The 24,690-nt window shown below is 47.8% G+C and overlaps 1 protein-coding gene across 1 annotated transcript; it reads left to right on the top strand.

Annotated features, from left to right (window-relative positions):
- The first annotated feature begins 912 nt into the window (after positions 1-912).
- LOC142888158 (kinesin heavy chain-like) lies at positions 913-14,997 on the top strand. Its single transcript, XM_076026215.1, has 29 exons — positions 913-1,581; positions 4,101-4,188; positions 4,279-4,352; positions 4,462-4,566; positions 4,650-4,698; positions 4,787-4,842; positions 4,922-5,009; positions 7,481-7,605; positions 7,699-7,803; positions 8,521-8,669; positions 8,759-8,907; positions 9,026-9,204; positions 9,643-9,711; positions 9,795-10,001; positions 10,198-10,344; positions 10,442-10,630; positions 10,720-10,837; positions 10,966-11,027; positions 11,280-11,389; positions 11,510-11,611; positions 11,735-11,795; positions 11,876-11,947; positions 12,132-12,236; positions 12,387-12,603; positions 13,105-13,279; positions 13,379-13,458; positions 13,821-13,860; positions 13,945-14,030; positions 14,270-14,997. Exons 1-28 carry the CDS (start codon positions 1,453-1,455, stop codon positions 14,021-14,023), a joined length of 3,129 nt encoding a protein of 1,042 aa, XP_075882330.1. The 5' UTR covers positions 913-1,452; the 3' UTR covers positions 14,024-14,030; positions 14,270-14,997.
- The last annotated feature ends 9,693 nt before the right edge of the window (positions 14,998-24,690 follow it).

Here is a 24,690-nt window from a genome sequence, read left to right on the forward strand (position 1 = left end):
CCCAATCTGAAAATGAAACCATTGAATCAGTTGTAGTGTGAAAAAGCTCACCCTTCATTTTACCAGTTCCACTTTTCAGAAAGTGGCTATAAAACATTCAGTTGCGTTACAGAGCCCTTTATTCAAAGATTCAAAGCATTTATTGTTGTGTGCACAGTAAAGAAACAAGTTTCCCTATGCAATTAAATTATTCATTTGCTGTCCACACAATGCCAAATAGGGGACTATATTTAGGAAAGAAAAAAAAAGACATACAAAAATGTGCAAAATATACAAAATAATACAATACAATAATAAATTATAAGCACCAACTTGTTTTGGAACCTCTGAGGTCACTTTGTCCCTGTCAAAAAGTTTGCCTGATAGTTTTTTTTTTTGTGTGTGTGAATCCATGGTAAAAGCTGTAAACAGATGGCTAAATGTATATCAGAAGATTTGTCAAGGTTAATTTCCTCCATAGCAAAAAGTGCAGGGCTTCTTCCCTGAAGCAGTGATAAAGATCTGAAAACAGGCCAAATCTCCACATTGTGCTGCATCATCCCAGCGCCTTTCACAAAACCCTCTCTCGAGGAATCGATCACCTCCCTTGACTTCCCATCATGCTTTTCTCCCTCTTCCCAGAAACAAGGTGAGGTAGCAGACAGAAGGGGCCGAGACATGGCCGCTGTCATTAGTCAGCCGGTCCATCGCCGCTCTGCTCGGCTCGGCTCGGCTCGGATGTGACGCAGCACCCCTCGGGGCTCTCGCTTCCGCCCTGGCCGCGATGCTGAGGATGCTGAGCTGGCTCGTGCCGGGTACCACTTTAACCGAGAGGGATGCGGACCACGCCCTTCCCTCGCCCACCGACAGAGGGCGCTGTGGCTGCAAGCAGCTGATCCACCAGCGGCTTAGATATATATTTATATATTTTTTTTACACTCACTGCCCTTCCAGCCGCAGCATCATCACCTTCAGTCGGCCCGACGCGCATCCACCCCCAAGGAGAAATAATAAAAACCAAACCAAACCAAAACAAGCCGGACAGAGGCGAGGAAGCGGAGACACGCAGCCACACGGTCGGATTACTTCAATGATGTAGGCGGTCGCTTCGTGATTTTCGCATTTAATTCAACCCGCGTCACTGCGACGAAGGACGAAGGAAGAAGAAGGGGGGGGAGAAAAAAAAAGGAAAAAAAAAAACGCAGCTGCGCATCTGTCAACTGCGGCCATTCTCAGCTCGTCGGCGATAAATTCGTCCAACGAGCCAAGAGGAAGCAAGAAGAAGAAGAAGTAGAAGCAGCCAGCTGCCGAAGCGACGTTCACTGGAACCGTCACGTCAGGGCCGCGGCAGTCGGAGCAGCATCTCCCCTCCCCGCCACCGACACACAGCAGCAGCAGCAGCGGCGGCAGCAGCAGCAGCAGCAGCATCCTTCCGAGCCTCCCTCCACTGCACTTCGCTCCTCAATCTGCGCAATGGCCGACGTCCCAGCCGAGTGCAACATCAAGGTGCTGTGTCGCTTCCGTCCCCTCAACCAGTCGGAGATTGTCCGCGGGGACCAGTTTGTCCCCAAATTCCAGACCGACGACACGGTGGTGGTTGGGGTAAGTGCTATTGTGCATCCTCATCCCCGTCCTCGTCCCCGTCGTCAGGCCCCTCATCAATAAATCATGGCAGGGGGGCCTCCCTTCCTGTTTGGGTGGGAGATGTGCGGGATGGTGGCTGCCTGGCTTGCGGGACGGTGTGGATCGCGCCTTCAAAAACCTTTTTTTGTTCCTTATTCCCCCCCCCCCCCCTTCTGTCCATGCAGTCCAGCCGAGTGCCTTGAAACGAGGCCCTTGTTGTTGTTGTAGAAGTGCGCACACTGGCCTCTCCTCCATCCTGACACCGAAGGCTGGCCTGCTGGAGGCCAAACCCGGCCACTTAGCCTTTTATCTTTTAATTCACCTTTTAATCTTAGTAGGAACGTGAAAAGCAGCTAAATAGAAAAATAAAAATGCTGTCTAGGTTCAATAAGTAAATTGAAAAATATTTAAATGTCATGACACGGCATCACTGTGTGTGGTTTATTCTGATTTGCTCCAACACACCGACTTCATCCTCCAAATTACCCGATTGACCTTTTCTTCCGTGTGTGTGCGCTCGTGCTCCGACTGCTCACGCTGACCTCTCCGTCTTGTTGGACGAGGGTGGCGTGCAGCAGCGCACGCAGGCTGCTGCAGAGTTGGCAGCCGCCGTTTATCTCCGTGGTACGATGTTTTGGAGACAGCAGGCGTCGCCGGGTAGACCGGGATCTGCTGCCGTAGTTTGTGTCAGTCAGGATGTTGTTGTTTGCATTTGGATCTGGTTGAGAATTTTGTGGATTTCAAAGTGTAATTCTGCTCCCCTGTGCTGGATCTGAGCTGTGGCTGCTGACACTGTTTTGCTGTAATAAAAGGTCCAGTATTCTGCCCATAGGACAAATGTTCACACCACGCCCCAGTGAAGCAGCCTCCACCCCCCCGCCCCCCCAAAAAAACCTCAAAAGGATATTTAGCCCTGTGTTTACGTCCACCTGCAAAATAGTTGGATTTTGTGTCCTGCTAATTTGCTGGGAATTAAAATTGCACTTGTTTTGTAATGGGACAAAAACAAGGTGGTGTCACAGGGGGGAGCCAGGTGTTGACTCCCCCCTGTGACACCACAGGTGTGGTGACATCACAAAGGGCTTATTTCTAGAACTGCTTGTTTTAGCGCATGGTTTCTAAAAAACTGACTAGCAAAACAAACATTTGGTAGATTTTTTTTTTCCAACATTTTTTGGGACTTTCACAGACAGACGAGAGGCCTTTTCTTCGTTTAAAAACATTTGTGAAGGTAATTTTTACAAGATGACCTTTAACTTGAAATGAATTTGCATTTTTCTTCCTCTATATGTCATAAGTTGTGCAAAAAGAAAGGAAAATGCCAAATGAGGGCTAAAATCAGGAGGGAATTAAGTCGAAACTTTCATCAGCAGTATTGGAATCATGTGGATGTGCGGGGACAGGCCAACCTCTGCCTCTAATTACTGACACAGAGGATCAATAAGATGATCTGGGCTCCTCCATCACCGACTGACCCGCTTTCTCTCGTCTCTCCCTCTGCGTCCGTCTCTCTGTCCTGTTGGGAATTTTCCCAATTTGTTGGCAATTTTACGGTGTCGTCCGTCTGCGTTTTTGATGTCTCTCTCCGCGTCGACCCCCAGGATTTAATGTCTGTAACTGGGCCGCTCCGCTGATGAGTCAATCTGCTAATGACATTTAATACGCCTGCTGTTCTGTCCTGTCATTGTTCTGCACTGTGCTCTGTGTTCTGCGTCAGGGAGAGTTTTCACTTGCTGCTTGATGGCGCCAGGGAGGAGATGATGAGCTATTTTAGGGCTCTTTGTCAGGATCTGTGGTATTGCTAAATAAAATGATAGCAGGTTTCAGATTTGTTTCTGCTTCAAAACGAGGTCGAAAATGAAAAAAGAAATCTTTGAAACAAAGTCTGGGGGAGGAACAGCGCAGGGGGGCGTTAAAGCTCCAAGTCTTTTTGTTTTTGTTGCCCTTCAATTTGCAGAAACAATCGTTCGAATCCATGATGACTTCCAATTCTTCTTGAATGTAATGAAATGTATAATAGCATAGTTAAAATAAACCCAGTTGAAAGACAGATTAACAATAATAATAATAATGATAATAATAATAATAATGATATCTATTGTTAGTCAACCATGCAATTACATTATTAATCAGTCACTGTCAAATCTGTGGTCCAAGACTTGAGGTGTCATTGGCTCAGCTGCACTGTGATGTTGTATCGCCTGAGTCACTGAACGCGTCACCTACTGGACCACTCACAGGGATGACATCACTTCCCCAGGCACCGGCTGATATCAGCTGCGTTCGAAATTCAGTTGTTTAATTACAAAAGAAAAGCAACAACAAATTGAGCTTCTGGTCAACATGATAAACATTTAATTTGCAGCGCAGAAAAAACAAGCTGGCACATCGTAAACTATGAAGCCGTTGCCAGCTAAACCCGAACTGATTCGAATTAGACAACACTTTATTTGAGCTTTTGACTCACTGCTCTGCCGGCTGTTTGTGTTGCATCGCAGGGGAAGTCCTTCTCCTTCGACCGGGTGTTCCCCACCAACACCACCCAGGAGCAGGTGTACAACACCTCGGCCAAACAGATCGTCAAAGGTGGGATTGCGACGGCGGCACGTTGGAAGTCTTGCAATACGTTTCTGTGGCAGCAACTCCATTTTCTTCTCGCTTTCTTTCTTCTGTTAGATGTTCTGGGTGGATACAATGGCACCATTTTCGCATATGGACAAACCGCCTCCGGGAAGACTCACACCATGGAGGTAAAACACAACAAGAAGGAAGACTGAAAGAAAATAGGTTCTGGATGAAAGTTTTTGCTGATAACTGTTGTTGCTTAAAGCAAAGGTGTGACTCTGACTGACTCTGCAGGGCAAGCTGCACGACCCTCACCTGATGGGCATCATCCCCCGTATCGCAGAGGACATTTTCAACCACATCTTCGCCATGGATGAGAACCTGGAATTCCACATCAAGGTCTGCGCTGCTTTCTCTCAGGCAGCATCTTTCTTCTTCTTCTCCAGACAGAGGAACTAAACTCTTCTTTTCCTCTCTGCCAGGTCTCTTATTTTGAAATCTACATGGACAAAATCCGTGACCTGCTGGACGGTGAGTGTTACCGCATCTTTTTTCTCCCCATTGCGGCCGCACTCAGGGGTAAAACGCTTTGAGCCATTGAAATCTTCCTTTCTTTCAGTGACGAAGACCAACCTGTCGGTGCACGAGGACAAGAACCGGGTGCCGTTTGTCAAGGTTTGTTCTCCTCGTCTCTCATCAGTCGCTTTTTTGAGGGGGTGCAAGTGTGTAATCTTTCATCTTGCATCTCTCCCAGGGATGCACCGAGCGCTTCGTCTCCAGCCCGGACGAGGTCATGGACGTGATCGACGAGGGCAAATCCAACCGCCACGTCGCCGTCACCAGTGAGTCCTCGGCCTCGTCTCGCAGTCGGCAAATACGTGGCTGTTGCGTAACGGCGTGGAGGCAATTTCACGATGTAACAATACGAGCAAGTAGGAGAAGGAGGAGAAACCTTTGTTAGTCCCGCTTGTGCAAATGGCACATTGCAGCGGCAGCAATAATAGATCAAAGCAAAAATTAAAAAAATAACAAATGGTAGAATTAAAATGAAATATAAAAACTATATAAAACAATTGAAACAATATAAACAATAAGAACAATGACTATGTACATAGTACTTGTGCTTTGTGCTTTTTAATGTAAAATAAAATAAAATGAAACTCTCACACACACACACACACACACACACACACACACACACACACACACACACACACACACACACACACACAGTGACTTCTCAGGCATCCATCTTGACTGAAGTGCGGCTCTGTTGTCAGCGATGATGTCTCTTGCGTTCCTTCGGCGCGAGTTAGCGGGCGCGAGGCAGCTCGTTGCGTAACCTTTGTGTCGGACCGCTCTGCAATTTCCCAGCTCCTTTCAACCTCCTCCGAAGAAGCGGGCCGTGGTCAGATTAGGCTCTTGTTGCTGTCAGACGTGGACAAAGCTGAGCAGCGTCTCAGCACCAGCAGAGCCGCCGCCACGTCTGAATAAAAACCCCCGCAGTCAGCGGACAGAAGCGGTCGCCACTCTCTGCTTTTCCTCATAAACTCAGAAGCTGCGGCCTCGCCTCTGCAGGGACTCACAGACAGAACCATTCAGATTTTGACAGCCACAAGCGCTCATATCTTGAGTTTTGGCCGCCGGCTTTGCTGACTCACTGCTCCGGTTACAAAATCCGACGGTGCCGGAGCTTCTGAGACTCGCTGGCACTTTTAAGTCTCCCGCTAATATTTTACCATGGCTGAGCGCCACTAGAAATAACGTGACCCCGCTGAGAGGCTGCATCTAAAATCGTAAACATGCTTGGCTTGTTTTGTCTGGATGGTTAATTCGTGGGAGTCATGCTGTAAACAATGACTGATGACCACCAGGCCAGCAGGCTTCACTTTGATTCTAGTCTAATTTTTCTGATGATTATTTTTGTAATTGCATAGTTAAGTAAGATTAAGTAAAATTACATTGTATTATATATTATATGATAAATTGTTAAATAATTTAGTTGATATATTCAAATTTAATTTACAATGTTAATTCATATACAAATGGTCGTGCAAATAATGCAAAAAGTCAAGTCTAGACATGGCAATTAAGATTAAAACACATTTAGATCCATCTTGTTTTTTTTTTACATTCACCTGGAAAGCTCTGAAAAAAAAAATCCTTCCCAGAGCTCTTTTATTCCATTAATAACCATCAGTGTAACTTTAGATCCGAGGTCCTGTGCTGATCTTTGTTCTCATCCTCTCATCCTGGGACTTGAGCGGGACGCCGTGTTCAGGACACATTGCAGCTCATCGCAGCATGAGCTGCGGCTGAAGACGTTTTTAGCACCTCGAAGCCTCCGAACGCAGGGCTGCAGGATTAAATCCTGCGTCAAACTGATGGAAACTGTAAGGGAAGGAAAGTGCAGCTCAATGCACGTTCAGACGAAAATGATTTTGAGGGTCTGTTACACAAAAACAATACGGTTGTTGTGATCACGGCCAGCTGAAAGGCCTCCTCCATCCCCCTGTGTTTTTCAGATTTTATTGGATGTTTGCCAGTGGCGCAGTGAAAACAGTTCAGGTGTGCAACAGTTTTTGCTTTTAGTGTCAGCTGACGGATCGTGTTGAGGAATCGATGTCCCAGACTGGAGACGTCTATTTCCTGTTTGGGGCCTGCTGACTCACTCAGTGCTGCAGAGCGCTGATAGCAGCCTAATGGGCTAATGGGCTCACTGGCCAATGCGGAGAAACCCGAACCAACGTGTTGAGATTTTTATCCCACATCTGCTTTTCTGGTGGACGGTGAAGGTGGAGTCGGGTCAAGTTTGATCAACAGATAATTTTATGCACTTAAGAAGAGTGAGGTGCTTGAGCAACAGCGTCCTTGCTGTGTTTAACAAGACATACATGATTTTGTTTTTTTTATTTAAAGTGTCAATCTGTAACATTTAAAGGCTTCTCAAGGCATACAATTAAAAAAATATCTGTCAACGTAAATACTGTATTTGTCTAACCCAATAATGAGCATATTTAGATAACTCTACAGTAGGCCAGAACCTGGATGCTCTCAGGCCTTTACTGATTTCACCCTGACACTGTCACTCAATCTTACATGCTGGACCTTTCAAAAATTTGGAAATGCCAAGCTGCAATCTTACTCTTCTACTTTTAGTCTTATAGTGAAATGATGTGAAGCTTTCTTTCATTTCTGATTTAAAGTAGGAGTTGTGCAGGAAAGGTGACATGTAGCCTGTGTGTGTGTGTGTGTGTGTGTGTGTGTGTGTGTGTGTGTGTGTGTGTGTGTGTGTGTGTGTGCGTCTGTGCAGACATGAATGAGCACAGCTCTCGCAGCCACAGCATCTTCCTGATCAACATCAAGCAGGAGCACGTGGAGACGGAGCAGAAGCTGTGCGGGAAGCTCTACCTGGTGGACCTGGCTGGCAGCGAGAAGGTGAGCACTTTCTCACACAACACAACACGACACAGTGCAGCAACGCAGCAGTTATATCGTACTTAACATTGATTTGTCTCTTTTTCCCACCAGGTCAGCAAGACTGGAGCTGCGGGATCCGTCCTGGATGAGGCCAAGAACATTAACAAGTCTCTGTCTGCGCTGGGAAACGTCATCTCGGCCCTGGCTGAGGGCACGGTGAGACGGACTGATGGAGGATGAAGCATCAGCCAAACTGTGTCTCAATCCAGGGTCGGGTCTGCATCCTTCGAAGCCTGCTTTTAAAGGCCAGTTGCGTCATAGCACTGAGCAAAGGCCTGTCCCAATTCACTAAAATTCGAAGGATGCTCCAAATCCACCCTTCAAATGCGTCCTCCTTTTGGCTGATTGGGAGGATGCGCCGCTATTGTCCTTCGCGGCCTCCCATATCCCAGGATGCTTTGCGTGCTGCTGCAATCCTGGGAAGCCCGCTGAAATGGCGGCATCTACTGGCAAAGACATGAAATATAAATTAAGTATTCAAATTTCCCATAAAATATGAAGTTTTTTTTTTGTTGTTTTTTTTTACTTATTTGAACATCCAAGGCCATATATGTCAAACCAAAACCCCAAAATTCAGTTAAAAGATGTGACTATTAATGCTGAGTAATGGTTAGCTTGGTGCTATAAAAACGTCACTTCTCGGGTTGGCCAGCAGTAGGGAACGGCGGTGAAGCAACCAGGAAATACGTCGAAGGCTGGCCCCTCCCATTTTGTTACAGGGGAGGCGGGTTTGGGTTCGGCCGACGGGGGACCCAGCCGACGAAGGCTGCAGATCCTGAATTGAGACACACACAGCCTTTGTCATTGGTGTCCTGTCCTCTGTCCTCTTCCTCCACCTCCTTCGTGAGCTCCCGTCTCCGTCTCCCCCTGCAGAAAACTCACGTGCCGTACCGCGACAGCAAGATGACCCGCATCCTGCAGGACTCCCTGGGCGGGAACTGCCGCACCACCATGTTCATCTGCTGCTCGCCGTCCAGCTACAACGACGCCGAGACCAAGTCCACCCTGATGTTCGGGCAACGGTACGGTCAAAAGTTTCCAAGGCTTGAAAGAAACTGGTGATGCCGTGAGTGAAATGTTCCGATCAGAACGTTTGGCCTCTCCGTCGCAGCGCCAAGACCATCCGGAACACGGCCTCCATCAACCTGGAGCTGACCGCCGAGCAGTGGAAGAGGAAGTACGAGAAGGAGAAGGAGAAGAACAAGACCCTGAAGGAGACCATCCAGAAGCTGGAGACTGAGCTCAACCGCTGGAGAAACGGTGGGTGAAGAGTCCCTCGAGCCTTTCCGTGCCGACTCTCCTTCCCCCCAAAAAAAATATTTAGACCCTCATCCATTTTTCTTTTTGTTTTTTTTTTCCTTTCCTCCGTCCCCCTCAGGCGAGGATGTGCCCGAGACCGAGCGCACCACCTCGGACGTGGTGATCCGCTACGAGACAGTGGAGGAGCGCCCAGTCCTGGACAACGACACCTCCTCCATCGTGGTTCGCATTTCCGAGGAGGAGCGGCAGAAGTACGAGGAGGAGATCCGCAAGCTGTACAAGCAGCTGGATGACAAGGTGCAGAAAAACACCTGCGCAGCGGATATATGAAAAAAAACCAACAACAACAACCAAACAATTATTTTTTTGTACTTGAATGAATGAATGAATGAATGAGTGAATGAATGAATGCTTTATTTCGGTTTAGAAAAAAAAAAAATTAAAATCATGTTTTCACAAAAGAATTTATCAGAAAGCAACCAAAAAAGGAACAGCTTATTTTTGCCTATGCTGTACCATCATAGGATGAACTAAACGATTCGCAATAAAACATCAGTACTAGTACATCATTACAAGACACATAATAGGTTAAACTGAAGAATCAAATGCAATCAAATTTCATTGTAACCTTTGATCATTTTAAATTTTAAAGTCTTCTAACACTGAATGACACGTCTTTATTTCATCGTTTAATCCTCACTTGCCCTTCAATTTGATTTGTGTATTTCTACAAAGGATGATGAGATCAACCTGCAGTGCCAGCTGGTGGAGAAGCTGAAGCAGCAGATGCTGGACCAGGACGAGGTGGGTGCATTGGAAACACGGACACACACACACACACACACATGGACCAAAGGAGGTCCTCACCTCTCCTCCGTCCTCCTCAGCTCCTCGCCTCATCCCGGGGCGACGGCGACAAGGTCCAGGCCGAGCTGGGCCGGCTGCAGGTGGAGAGCGACTGCGCCAAGGCCGAGGTGAAGGAGGTGCTGCAGGCCCTGGAGGAGCTGGCCATCAACTACGACCAGAAGAGCCAGGAGGTGGAGGAGAAGGGCCTGCAGAACCAGCTGCTGGCCGACCAGCTGTCCCAGAAAATGGTGAGAGCGAAAGGAAAGATGCAATCTGGCATTTTCTCTCTCTCAAGATCAACTGATTCCAAGTCAGCAGTTTTAGTTTTGCACATTACTGTGCGAACGTAACTAAAAGAGAAATTCAATTCAGGTGGAAATTTATCACATTCTCACTGCGAGTGTTGCAGTCTAATCCTCCTCTATTCCCCTCTTCTCATGTCAGGCCAGTCTGATGGAGCTGGAGGCGGAGCTCTCCCGTATGCAGGAAGTGAGCGGCCAGCAGAGGAAACGCATCGCCGACGTCCTCAACGGTCTAATGAGGGACCTGAGCGAGTTCAGCACCATCGTGGGCAACGGGGAGATCAAGCTGGTGAGTGCTTTTTTTTTGTTTGTTTCTTTTATTTTCAATTGAAAAGGCGGCTTCAGTTAGTCAGACCTCCAAACCGAACATCCTCTCCCGCGCTCAGCCGGTGGAGATCAGCGGCGCCATCGAGGAGGAGTTCACCGTGGCCCGCCTCTACATCAGCAAGATCAAGTCGGAGGTGAAGAGCATGGTGAAGCGCTGCCGCCAGCTGGAGAACATGCAGCTGGAGTGCCACCGCAAGATGGAGGAGACGGGCCGCGAGCTGTCGTCCTGCCAGCTCCTCATCTCTCAGGTGGGGGGAAAAAAAAAAGAGAAAATGGTTTGGCTGTTTTTGTTTTTTTTTTAGAGGGTGGAGTCAACCTGTTTTTCGCTCTGCTGCAGCACGAAGCCAAGATCCGCTCGCTGACCGAGTACATGCAGAGCGTGGAGCAGAAGAAGAGGCTGCTGGAGGAGAGCCACGACTCCCTGAGCGAAGAGCTGGCCAAGCTGCAGGACCAGGGTGAGCGCGCACGCACGCGCACACACACACACACGCACACACACACACACACACACACACACACACACACAAGACACTCGAGCATCTGGTAAATTTTTCTCCATGTTTTACTTTTTCACTGCCGACAGACAATTCTCTGCTGGAGGAGAAGGAGGCCGAGAAGGGCGAGACAGAGGACGGAAATGTCAAGGTGAGAGATGGTGACTGTGTAGTTCCTGTCTCGGATGCCCCACGGTATTTAGCTCTTTATTGAAATGACTCTTAAAACACCGAAAAAATGGATGAATCACAGCTATTTCATGACTTGCTCGCTATTTAACAGAATTTCTTCAAGATTGGCGGGCCGGATTAAAAAGCTTAACAGGCCACATATGGCCCCCGGGCCGTAGTTTTGCCCACGCCTGATTTACGCTGACCTCATGTTGGGACTTTTCTCGCGCAGAGGGTTCCTCGCCAGCAGGGGGAGTCTCACCGCGGCCTGCACCACAAGCAGCTGGCCCGCCTGCGGGATGAGATCAACGAGAAGCAGAGGATGATTGATGAGCTCACTGAGTACGTGGCCGCCTCTCTCTCTCTCTCTCTCTCTCTCTCTCTCTCTCTCCATGTCCATTTGTTTGTTTGTGTTTTTCACACTAACTCCTCATCGGCCTCCTCCTCTTCCTCCTCTTCCAGCCGTAACTCCAAGCTGGAGCTGGAGCTGGCTCAGGTGCGCGCTGACTTTGAGCGGCTGAAGAGTCAGGACAACACCAAGAGCGAGCGCCTGGAGGAGCTCTCGTAAGTCGCCGTCGGCTCACATCGAGAACCTTCCTTCTGTGACTGTCCAGCAGAGGGCGCCAGAGGCAACCCACTCGCTCATATTTCTTTCTTTTTTTCAAAAATAAATAATTTGGTGTTCAGATTCCTGCACGAGCGCCACGAGCAGACCAAACAGGACTTGAAGGGTCTGGAGGAGACTGTCGTGAGTAGAATCACACACCCTGTCTTCCGCGCTGCCCGTCTGACCTCTGACCTCTGACCTCTGATCTGTCTGCTTCTCAGGCCCGCGAACTCCAGACCCTCCACAACCTGCGCAAGCTGTTCGTTCAAGACCTCACGTCGCGGGTTAAAAAAGTACGAGATGTATATTTCTTTCACTTTTAGGTCCTGACTTCTACCAAATTCATGCAGAATTTTGTTGGGACATATATTGGAGTTTTAAATATGACATAGAAACTTCTTCAATAGGATAACTGCAATCATCTCGCTCAGATTTTTTTGTTTTTCTCATATCTTTCCTTGTTTGCACCTGCTGCAGAGTTCCGAAATGGAACCTGATGATAGCGGGGGGTCTTGCACCCAGAAGCAGAAGATTTCCTTTCTTGAAAATAACCTGGACCAACTTACAAAGGTTCACAAACAGGTGAGGAACAAACAGGGAGGACGACACGCCAGGATGAGGTTTCTATATGATACTTCCCACTTGTTGACCACGGGGTTGAAATAGCTCAAAGTATTTTCATTCAGTTGTCTTGGCTACATGTCTCCTTCTAATTGTCCGTGTCCTTCTCAGTTGGTTCGTGACAATGCAGATCTGCGCTGTGAGCTTCCAAAGTTGGAGAAACGTCTTCGGTCTACTGCTGAGAGAGTTAAGGCCCTGGAGACTGCACTGAGGGACGCCAAGGAGGGAGCCATGATGGACCGCCGCCGCTACCAGCAGGAGGTGGACCGCATCAAGGACGCCATGAGGGCAAAGAATGCCTTGAGGCGCCCCCATGCAGCACAGATTGGTACTGCACCTTGCTCTCATAAAAGTGCTTTTTTTTTTATGCATCAGAATTCTGATTTTAAAATACGTCCTCACTGAGATTCTACTCTCTGTAGATAATATAACTATAATTCAAACCCACGCTGAACGAAACCCTTGTGTAGGTTTTGAAGTGTGTTGCAGGGGCAGCGAGGTGTAGCATGAATCTCATTTGTACAAAAACGAAAGCGCACAGCTTGTAATAAATGGACAGAGCTGTAGAGCCAATGTGCTCAGAGTTAATTGGCTTGTCAATCATCTGCAGCAGCTCCGGTGTTGACAAGCTATTAGTGCGCTAACGCCACCGTTAGTTGCCGAGCCAAGCATGCTTGTAAACTTGGATGATTAATTTGACTTACGTGGCAGGTGAAAACCTACAGAGTTTACCGCCCTTCACAATAAGAGCATGCCATGTCTCCTCTAATGAGGCTTTTCGAATGAAGTGTATCAGCTGCCTAACGCTTGGTTTTGACCTGGTGCGCAGCCAAGCCGGTGAGGCCGAAGCAGCTGCCCGTCTGCTCGCCCACCAACCCCTTCTACACCTACATCCGTGCCACCGAGCACGGCAACGCCTACAGCAACGCACTCTTCCAGGGCAACGGCACGCAGGCCAAGTCCGCCAGCGTCAACTGCAACCCAAACTCTGTCCAGAGCAACACGTGAGTCCCGCGCTTTCCCATTGAATGTTTTTTTTTTTCTGTCACTGCATCAGGGAGGAATTTTGATTATTTATTTATTTTCCACCTCTGTGCCCGCAGAGTTTCCACGGCGCTTGGCTACAGAGCAGGCAGATATAACGGAGACATCCTGGAGTCCTTCCCACTCAACATTGAAAACGGTGCGTGCCAACACAGCACAACGCTCCAAGGCTAAACATTTTTTTTTAAAAAGCATTTATCTTGAAAACTACTCAGTCTTGCTCAATGGAATTGAACAGTTTAGGTGTTGAACATCATATCGTTATGATCGTTACTATTATGATTGTTGTTGTTATTATTATAATTTTCTTTTTTTTAGTTTTGTAATTGTTGTCAAGCACTGTGGGTTGCATCTCTTTTGTATGTATTATTATTGTTATATGTTTATTATGGGACTAATTTCACAAGTGTGCACGTCCCAAATGTTTTTGGGACATCCTGTATTTTAAATCGCTTGATCAGAACTTGGCTGTTAACGCTGCCAAATGTTTGGTCCACACAGGCAACACCGTCAGCGAAACAAGAGACATCAATGACAACAGGTGAGTCTTTGACCGCGGTGCCACACCGACTCCTTTTTCTTTGACCCTCTCCAAACTGGACCGTGGTCTGATCTTCCTCAACAGGAGCGACGCTCTCTGTGGCAGCGACATGGATGATTCAAACAGGCACTACATCATGCAGCAGGAAACCGCTGCCAGTTAATACCACGGTAATTATCATTATTAGCATGTGTGTTGGCGTACGTTACACGGGCACACGTGCGCAGGTGCTTTAAAGCAGCCAGCAGAGGGAGCTTGACGCAACAACGTCAAAGCATTGCTATACAGCAGAGTTGTTATGGCCTTTTTTTTTTGTTCAAGAAGAGATGTGTTAAAGTAATGAGTGAGTAAGTTCCCCTTTTAAGTTCCCCAGTTTATTAAGTTCATTCTCGGGTGTTTGTGTCCACAGGTGAAGACCGAACACTGTTCCTGTCCGAGGAGCCCGTCCCTCCATCTGCATGCAGCCTCTCTCCCCTCTGATGGAAGATCAACTTCTGAAGCCCCTCCCCCACCTGTAATCTTCTCAATCCCCTCCTGGTGACCCTCCTCACCCTCTGCTGTGGCGTCCAGTCTCTTCAACTCTAATCAGTCCCAGATGTTTCCTTTTTTCTTTTTTCTTTCTATTTCAAGCAGATTGATCAACTGTCCTGCTTTAAGAGACTGGACTCCTCCTCTCATGACTTCCAACACACTCACACCTACATACATTGTAAATAATCCTGCTATAGAGGGTTTTCTTTTTTTTCTTCCCCCGACCAGCAACAGTTTATGCGACCAACTGCGCCGCCTCGTCCCGTGCCCCCCTGCTCATGTCTCCTGGAAGGCCGCGGCGTGACTGACGGACGGCGCTAGGCAGACGTGACCTGTTTCTCTCCTCCCCCTCCATCATAAATAAGAGCATACGTACGTGCGCGATGCCAGCTTGTAACAGAAGAGCCTCCTTGCGTCGCGTTGCATGTCGCCTTGCGAGGGGTTAGCTTTCAAAAATCGTTGCATGCGCCCTGGTTCTGGTCGGGGCAGCCGGCGGTATGCTGCGAGCGAGGCTGTATGATCGACCTCGACAGATGTCACACACGCCAGAGACACACACACGCACACGCACACACACGTACGTACATATGCGAGGTCCCGATGTTTGCAGGGGAGCGTTTAGGACGGGAGGGGGGGTGGGGAGTCGTGCGCGGAGATGAAACCTTTTGTAAATGCTTTGATACTGTGATGTTGCAGCTATCCGACGCCCCCGCCCAACCCCCCCAACCCCCCCAACCCTTTTGAGTCTTTGAGCCTTAAGAAGAAGAGCCGAACTCTCATCATGAAATCAGACAGACATGCGTACGTTTTGTATTTACTACCTCTAGAGCAACTCACCAATCCGCCCGTCACAGTGATATCCTTTAACAAAAAAATAAAGAAGAAGAGCTGATAGAGTTGTAGAGATAGTCGTACGTAGATTTAAATGTTCTCGCCAAAGCTGTACTCGCCTTCTCCTCAAATCCATCCAAATGAATTAACTCCCTCATGCAACAGGATCAGAGTCGGGGCTGAAAAAAGATCTTTGTGTTCACTGTGTGAGATCACCATCTAAAGAAAAGTGTGCGACGAAAGATGCAAATATTTTTCTAATCCTTTTAATTTGTTAACTTTTTTCTTCTTTTGGGAAATCAAAAAAATAGTAGCTGCATCTTTTGTCTGTGAGTTCAACAGAACCCCCCCCCCCGTAAGTCAAAGATTTGGTTTTAGACCACAGAGAAAGCAGCAGCTTAATAGGAAATGAGAGAAAAGTAAATTTCAGTGATTCAGTGCGAGTGAGTCAGGTGATCAGAGAGTCGCCAGCTGAGTCCCCAGCTGAGCAGCCACCAGTCTGGGCTCGTAGCTCTCGAACTTGTTGTCGCGCTGCGCTGCCACCGAGGAATCCTGACCAGCCAATCAGGATGGAGGAGTGCAGCACGGCTCAGAATGAGGCGTTTGGACCAAACTGAGTCACTGAACTGAAGGACGAATTCATGGAGAAGCAAGTCTTCTTTTTTTTTTCTTTTTTTTTTAAAGGGCAGCTGCATCAAACAACTAAACAAAGGGCAGAATCAGACCAACTGATTCATTATTTGACCCCCGATCTCACTTGCTTTTAAATCAGCCTTTTAACTTTTGACAACCAAAGATTCAAACTTCAACCTCTCTGATCCTGGACACTCCCATCTCTGACATCATCGCCCCGCCTCATGCTCTCACCGGCGTTGACAACATCTCAGGGCTTCACATTCGCGGCCGTCGTCTTCCGCCCAACTCGACACAAACACGTGACTGCTGATGAACAATCAGGATGGAGGGCGACCTTAGATGCTCGGCGGACGGACGGGATGACATTTCTAAATATCAAACGCAAAACATATCATGTATCTCCATCCTTGTACATGGCATCCTAAATTTAAAAACCTATATCTACCCCTCCGCCTGCTCACACCCTGCTGTCCAAGGAGACCCTGCGTTTGATATCTTGTTTTAAGTATAATCAGTAAATGTCAAGGCGGGGGAGGGGCGTGTGTACTATTTTCGTCACCTGCTATCCCCGCTGTCTGATTTCCTTACTATCTAAAAAACAAATAAAAAATGAAAAAGAGGAAAAAATACATGTGCTATATATTGTTAATCTTGTAAGTAAAAGCAGCTGGCGTGCCATTACATAGTAAAGATGCAAATTTAAAAAAAAAAAAAGGGGGCACTCACTAACTTTGTTCAGAGATATGTTTCGGTTCTATTTATTTCCGTATGCCTAGACTGTAGCGACAACATATGTAATGAGAACCACCGTGCAAGACGTTCTGTATATATATAGACCCGCCACTATGCTGTATTGTATGTGAGCCTTGTGTTGTAGTAAAAAGTTCAATAAACTTGTAGAAACGGAAGGTCGTTTGAGGGTCAAATCATTTGTTGTCCAATCAACTCCAAAGAGGGAAATAAACAGCACACTTAGCCCTCTGTTTACAGCCTACCTCCAAAAACGGACCTTCTATTTGACCATTGACACGTTTGGAAGGGGAGGAACTGACGCCAAATATGTGAGAGGTGCCTGTTGTGAGGCTCAGTTCCAAAAACCACTGACGCACGCTGAGAAGTAGAGGAAGCAAAAGACGTAGAGGGTTTAATTTGTTTTCCAACAGGCTCGAGAGACAAATGCAAAGAGAGAGTCACATAGTTTTAATGCATGCAATTTATCGGACCTTTAAATTAAATTCAGAAATATAGAAAAAGCGTTTGTAGCGTCTGTGGGAAATGGCTCCTCCTGGTGGAGAGACGCTCGCACTGCACTATGACCGAGCTGAGCTTTGCTGTTCACCGTCTGCCTGCCTCTTATTGGAGCATCTCCTGTCAGAGGAAACAGCTGCCTTTAAATCACCTACAGCTGGTCAACAGAGGGACTGCATTAGATAATAAATCAAACGCCCGCTAATTCCCAAAGTGAAGTGAAGTGGAAAGTCAGTGCACACACTTAAAACATCTGCTTTTATACTCTATGAAAGGCCCTTATGTGATGTTGTATGATGTTACACGAAGCTCGGCTGTCGTGTCATTTTGCTACTTTAAGAATAATCTTTGTAGGCAGTTAAGTTTTCCGGTGTCTGAAATTTAGAAAATCAACCGAAAAACAACAATGTCACAAATTATTTTAACAGTGTGGGCTGTGCAAAAGGCACCAGTGCTGTACACGAGTGTCTTCTGTGAAATGTGCACAGGCACACTGTGTTCAGAGAGCAAACATTCATTCATGTTAAGAGGACAGAGGCAATATTTGCAATTGCACTGAGCAACTGTTACTTTATCTTTTTCAAACTAAATGATTAGTAATAAGTAATTACTTATGAAACAAAGCAGTTAAAAAAGTAATTAGATTACTTTTAAGGAGTAATCAGTAGTTGGATTACTTTCATAGAGTAATCCCAACGACACTGGAAATTAGTGAGTATGAGACGAATAATTGGTAGCTGGTGAAGAAAAATAACACGTATCTCATATTTGTTCATTGAAATCAAAGTGTAAAGGAACCGGATGGAGGATGCACAAACACACGCGCACACACAAACACATGCTTACACAGCAGCCTGATCAAGGGACAAACTAACCATGAAATTAACCATGTTGAGATGTTTTATGCTCCTCTCAACTGGCAGGCCGTTGCTTTACAAGCTCCACACGGAGGCCTCGTGTGTTCAGGGAACATCAGAGGGGCCAGCAACACCCGGCTGAAACATCAAACCACTTAATTGTCACGCTGCCCGGCGATGGATCTGCGCAAACCAAGACTGTCATCAGCCGGCCGACTGCTCGGATGGTGATGATGGTCTGCGGGCGAGCTTCCTCTGAGCCCTCGTATATTATCGTAGGCTGCTCTTCACCGTTCCCACGAGAAAGGAAGCTCTGATGTAAACAGCAGCGGCATGTGAAGCATCACGCTGAGCTGTGTGTGTGTGTGTGTGTGTGCGTGTGTGCGTGTGTGCGTGTGTGTGTGAGTGTGTGTGTGATGCAGCATTTCCATGTTTTGGGAGATTTTCCTTTAGCTCCATTCTGTTTTTGTTTTTTTTTTATTGACGAGATTAGTTTGAAGGGATCATTTAACGCCAGAACTAGATTATAGATTACAGTTTATTAGAAATGGACCCTTTATAAATCATCCTGGCCTTTTTCCCCACTTGTGTGCGCCCCAATTTCTCAACCAGTTCACCTCAGTCCATCGCTGCAACGTGAATGAAATAAAAATAATAATTAAAAAAAAAAACTGTATTTGTGCAGGGAAAGAAAGAACTTCACATTTACTTCACAGTCAGTGATACTTATCACAAGAACAGCCAGCTACATATTTTGACACAGCATACATACAAAAGAGGGAAACGGTCCTGGAAGTCCAAATGTTTATTTAAGTGGCCTCATCAGGTTATTCAAAAAGCCTCGGTGAAGATCTGCAGTGGTGGAGACATTTTCTGTAAGACTTTATATCATCATCGTCATCGTCGTCGTGATCATGAACCCCCAGCATGCTGCTGCTGCTGCTGCTCATCCCTGAAGACCAACACTCTTCATCCGGGTCCCATGAGCCTGAATCGAGATCATTCCAGCGATCTTCTGATGGATCATGGCTATAAAATATTTGAGGGAAAAAAAAAACATCCTGCGCGCACTCTTTTCCCATTCATTCTGAAAGTAGGTGGCCCACGCGTTTCCACCCACTTGGCGCGCGTCCTCGTTGCGCGCCGCCGCCGCCGCCCTCAGCCTCCAGCCTCCAGAGTGGGATCAGGCAGTCTGAGCGGCACCAGGAGGTCGCAGCACCTCCGACACGGGTGCCAGAGCTGTGACGCGCCCACGGACCGACCCGCGCGTCACAGCGCACGCGGAGCGGACACAGGTGAGCAAGACGCACGTTCGCGACGCGACTGACGGTTGATTTCAGGGTGGCGTCCAGGTGGTTCATCGACGGCTTAATTAGAAACCGGAAGCTGCATTTTCAAGGGGCTTTCGAGGTTTATCGTAACACTGATAGTTGCACTTACAGACTCACTCTGTAAGTTCTCACCCTGTGGTGAAGATGTGGGACCGTGCGCACGTCGCTGGGAAACAGTCTGCGCCTTCGCACTCGGCTGTGAACAAACAAACCTCCAAGTCTGCGAGTCACACGCGCGCGCGCAAAACATGCACGTGTGCACGCGCGGGCTGGGGATTGAAATATATCCCTCTGTCACCGCGACGAGGTTCGTCTGAGCTGCGGGACGAATTTCGCAGAGGTTCGATTTTTATGAATCTCTCCTGGGCTCCAGTCTGACGTCACAGCTGCGCCTCGGATTAGGCGCTCTGACGGTCCGTGTCACTGTTTGTCGTCGCATTAGTCATGACTTTATAAACAAAAAAACAAAAAACAAATCTGAAATGCTTTATTCGAAACCCTCTTGTGATTTCCTCGATCGGTCTCAGCATCCGCAGGATTAATTCGTTCCTTTAATCCCGGGCCAAGCGCGAGGTGATAATCTTGGCTCAGAGTCGCCCGGATGGTTCAGTTACTTCAGAATCAAGAGTGATGAAGTGCTGACAAGCACAGAGACTCTCAGGCTGCCAGCGTGTCTGAATCGGAGTCGGCGCGGCTGAAGGCTCGTCTTCCCTTCGATCGGCTCGTGGTGATGGTTGTTATTAATATTAAGAGGGTTTTACTGCTTCACTGGGCTGAACATCAGCGTCAGCTGCACATTAAATGAGTCAACAATTTCAGATAGAAGAATTTCCAATTTAAAGGCCCAGTGGTGGATAGAAACCGTATTACACACAATGTTGGTGTCATTGAGCGTTGTCATCTCACATCTTTCTTCTGCCGGCTGTGATTCAACGTGTACGCTCCTGACAAATTGACCGGATCCTTATGCTGTTGGTAATTTACTCTCAGGGGTCCTTTAACACACAGGAAATCCAGCAGCGACTGGAACATTTCTAAGATTTGTTATTTCTTTTCACTAAATCGTTGTTGTTTTTTTTGCTTTAAACAAACTTTTTATGTTTGTGGTATAAGATAATTGATAATGAAATGCACATTTCATTCGTGTTAGCAATCGAGGCATTGAACCCAAATCAGTGGGCGCATTAAGATGATGTTTACGCAATACTTCTTACTATTGATAAAAACCAGTTATCAGGAAGTCATGTCATCTGCATCTGAAACGTCGCCTGTGATATTTGATATTGATATTGGAACAGACACGTGTCCCGCAGACCTAAACTGCTGCCTGTGTTATTCCACACCTAATGTTCAGGGTTCCTCCTGTGTGACCTGAACCCTGAACCCTGAAGCTCCTGCAGGCAGCTGCTACCGTCCGTCCGTCCCACTGTCTGTCTGTCTGTCCGTGCGTCCGTCTGCGGCTGCGTCTGGTGGTGGCAGCGACAGCGGCGGTGGGGTCTTCTTCTGTGTGGGCGAGGTTATAAATAAGAGGGGGTGGGGGGTTTCTGCCCTTTTTTTTTCTTTACGTGCATGTGTGTGTGTGTGTGTGTGTGTGTGTGCGTGTTTGTTGTTCAAGCAGCTGCCGCGGAGGATTGTTTATCTGCCCCGTGTGCAGGTGAACTCTCTGAAACTCTGCGCCCTCTAGACACTGTTCTCGAGCCCGGAGCTTATACCACCCTGCTCTTTAACTCAGGCCAGTGTGTATGTGTGTGTGTTGAGTCAGCATCACCTGTCCCCTCTGGCTGAGCCCTATGTGTGTGTGTGTATGTGTGTCTTTTTATTGCACGGCTCCTCCAGTAAAGGGCCACAGTTCTACAAAATTGCTGTTTCTCTTCTATTTTTGCGCCGACTTCAAGTCCGTAAAAAAAAACCAACAAAAAAACAAAAAAAAATCCAGCAGCTTCTATATAAACATGTGATTACAATGACTTTTGAGCGAGTGTTGTAGGTTTTGCTTTTAAATGACACGGCACCAGAATCGGACTGAGAACAGGGGCTGAAGGGTTTTATTTTAAGGTTTTTTTCCCCCCCTCCTCGGCTTCATTCTGAGGAGGAATTACAGCGTGCACATGCGTGTGTTTGTGTTGCGCCGGATTGTGTGCATTGTCGTGTATGCGCGCGTGCGTGCGTGGGTGTTTCGGAGGAGCCTGGGAAAGTGGCTGGAGGTTTGCAGGGGCGGACCACCAGCAGGACGAACTTTGCCACAGAGGAGGGATCCGGGCGCCGGCGTTGTTTGACCGCTGCACCAAATATATCAAAACGTTGGCCTGCAACTTCGAGAAGCAAAAAGACCGTTTCCCTCCTCGCGCTTATGAGTCTCGTGAGCGAGATCCAGCTCTGAGACTTTGCGCTGCAGACGCGGCGGCGGTGGGAGGATTTGGGTGAAAAAGGGTGAAATTGAGGGTCGCTGACATTCCAAGTCTGACTTCCTGTCGTTTCCTTTTGGAGATCTTGAGTTTTGTAGGACCAGTTGGCATCTTCTGAGGAGTTTGGACTGAAACGGGGGAACTGCTGCTGCCGTCTGAACCGCCTGAATGGTTTGGTTTCTTCTGATTGTACAAAGCCTTTGGACGGGATTTAGCGCTGTACAAATAAATGTTGATTGGTGTCAGAAGCAGGCAACAATAAGGAATGATTGAGAGATGAATTGGTGGCTGGTGCACTACCACTCCTCACAGGGTGGTGGCGCACATTGTGGGTTGCCCTTCGCACTGAGGAAGCCTCGTGTTGCCTAACCTTCGTTGAACCATCCAATTCGCCCACTGCATCGGCACGTCAGTCACAATACAGTCACAGCAAACATGCGGAATTCCACCGTGAGTTGTTTTTCATTTGATTGCAAAAAATCTTAGCGCCCTTTTTATACTGTTCATATATTACATCTGGAGTAACCAAACATCAATCAGTCAATCAACCAGTCAACATAGACTGAGGCTTGTTTATTGTGATCATCTCATAAAACAGAGGAAAGAGTTCACGTTTTAGCAGCCAAATCCCATAAAAAAAAAAAAAACACATCTTAAAGGTTTTACACGCGCCGTCCGGCCAAATGTGGTAAAACGTTTCTTTTTGCACAGGAAAACTTGGGCACTTTGAAAGATTTTGCTGAATCCACTTCTATTTAGCCCGCTTTGAGCTGAAAGTTTTACTTGTCAGCTTTGCAAACGTTTTCAACGGGCTCTTTCCAAGTCGGACGTGTCGGACCAATCCAGCAGCAGACTCGCAAAACACTTCACGCCTCCTTCTCCCTTCCCCTTTTTCTCATTTTCATCATCACGTTGTTCATCTCCTTGATGCTCTTTGACCTGCAATGGAATTAACTTGCCCGGGCCTCAGGCCTGCACTCAGACTAGCGCTGAATGTGACTCATACCGAGGAGTCATGAGCGAAGAACCGACGCGGATGGAGCAGGTCGGGCGTGAAGGTCCATCAGATGCTGCCGTCGCCGCTGCCGCCGCCGCCGGGCCTTCTTTCGCTCGGCTGCCCGCGTTTCTTGGCTGAAGATGCTACGACTACGGAACGTTCTGTCCGCTAGTGTGCTACTGCGGGCGTCACGTTTCAGTCGCAGCCGACACACACACACAACAATGGTCTTGAAAAAAAACCCAGCTCCCGCCCCCTCTGCTCGATCTGCGTGACCCCTTTACGGCTCCTGGTGATTTAGGGCGGTGGCGTGGGCTCCGCAGGAGGTCGTCAGCAGGGGTCACCCAGTCGGTCGCACGTCCAAAATAGATGTCTCTCTCTCTCTCTCTCTCCCTCTGTCTGTCTCTCTCGCCGCTGCCGCCGTCCCTCCCCAGTCAATTTGTCTCCCTCGGCCCCCCAGCGGGGGGGTCAGTGTTGGATGATGGGGCGCGTCTCCCCGGGTCGAGGCCGCTAAAAGACGCCGACTCTCACTGCCGTGTCCATACCGGGCTCTGAGCGTCGGCGCGGGTCAATTTTAGCGCCCGGTGGAATACCTGGAATACCGCCCACCAGTGAGTGACGGGCGGGAGCCTCGGCTAGAGGGGCAACAGTCAAAGTGGGTCAGGTGGTGTGTTTACTACAGCTTTATCGGCCAACCAGGCTGCGGACGCGCTCAGCTGTCAGACACGTGGCGTGAGTCTCCGGCACCTGTGATTGATGCATTTGAAAAATTGAAGACGTATTTTTTTTTTTTATGCTTTTATTTTTCTCATTTCTAAAATGGTGACGAACAGCAGCTTCCACTCGTGTCGGTTCTTTAAAATTTGCTTCATTCATTAAATCCTGCCGGACTTGTTTTGTTTAAAATTTCAATGTATTGTTGTTGTTGTTTTTTTCAGATCCATTATGGCTCCTTGTCGCCCGACGACAAAGCTGCATGTGTTTTTGTTGTTATTATTGGATTCGGCTTTTCTCAATCTCCCGGATCCCATTTCAAGACTGAGAGGACTCAGATTGACGAGAAATCATTACATAAGCAAATGGGAAACGGATGAAAAATAGCGCAGCCTCTCTGGGATCGCAGGATTACGTCTGACCTTTAACCCCCCAAGCTGTGTTTATTCTCCTCTCTCATCGCCTTGTGGTAATTACCGGTACTGCGACCTCAGGCTACACAGGCTGTAAACCAGCAGCAGGGGCGGCTGCTTCGAATTGAAAATACACACACACAACAAAATAAAAATACGCCACACCACATCGAAACCACAGGGGGCGTTTTTTCTTGTCCGCTGACCAGTAATTACGAGTGTAGGCGCTGTAGAGTTACAGCAGGACATTCTTCACTTTCAGTCAGCGCCAAGTTCTTCTGAGACGGTTTCCCCTGTTGTAAGAAACGGGTCTCGGTTCCCTCGGATGCAGACGCTGCAGTTTTCTCATGTGACTTCCGTCTCAGCGCGACCTGCGACGGGGAGCTTCGCCTCACGCTGAGCACCTTCCGTCTCGGCAGAGATCAACAAGACGGCCGGTTCAGGCCGCAGCTGTTCTCTGCCCGCTAAATCCGCCGCCGCAGTTGGCTCGACGGCCTCACACTGATGAGCACCCAACAGTGTGCTCAGGTTTGCAGGTTTGCAGGGTTGCAGCCGCGATCTGCTGCCCAGGGTGTGTTCTTGTCCAAACCAGTTCTTAGAATTTACTACGAGAGAACGTCCCGTGCTGCTTCGGGCTGCATATAGCTTCGGCCCTGGCTGCGTCTCAAATGGTTCTTGCTGCTTCGGTTGAAACACGGCTTGGTTTCTTGCTTTTTCTTTTCTTTGACAGATTGGCGGTGTCGTCGGCTCGCTTGTTTGAATGTTTCCTGGCATTAACCAGAGGCGGCAAAAGTATTAACATTGTGTACTTAAGTAAAAGTACGGATACTTGTGTAAAAAAAATACCCCGGTAAAAGAAAAAGTACT

The sequence above is a fragment of the Nelusetta ayraudi genome, unplaced genomic scaffold (assembly GCF_046127955.1).
Source record: "Nelusetta ayraudi isolate G7.1 ecotype Tasmania unplaced genomic scaffold, CSIRO-AGI_Nayr_v1 ptg000019l, whole genome shotgun sequence".
NCBI lineage: Eukaryota > Metazoa > Chordata > Actinopteri > Tetraodontiformes > Monacanthidae > Nelusetta > Nelusetta ayraudi.

Bases quoted from the DNA above. Each gene is read 5' to 3' on its own strand.
- LOC142888158 (XM_076026215.1), top strand. From the start codon at position 1,453: ATGGCCGACGTCCCAGCCGAGTGCAACATCAAGGTGCTGTGTCGCTTC. The intron at 10,631-10,719 runs GTGGGGGGAAAA...GCTCTGCTGCAG, and splicing joins GCCAGCTCCTCATCTCTCAG to CACGAAGCCAAGATCCGCTC. The intron at 11,028-11,279 runs GTGAGAGATGGT...TTTCTCGCGCAG, and splicing joins CAGAGGACGGAAATGTCAAG to AGGGTTCCTCGCCAGCAGGG.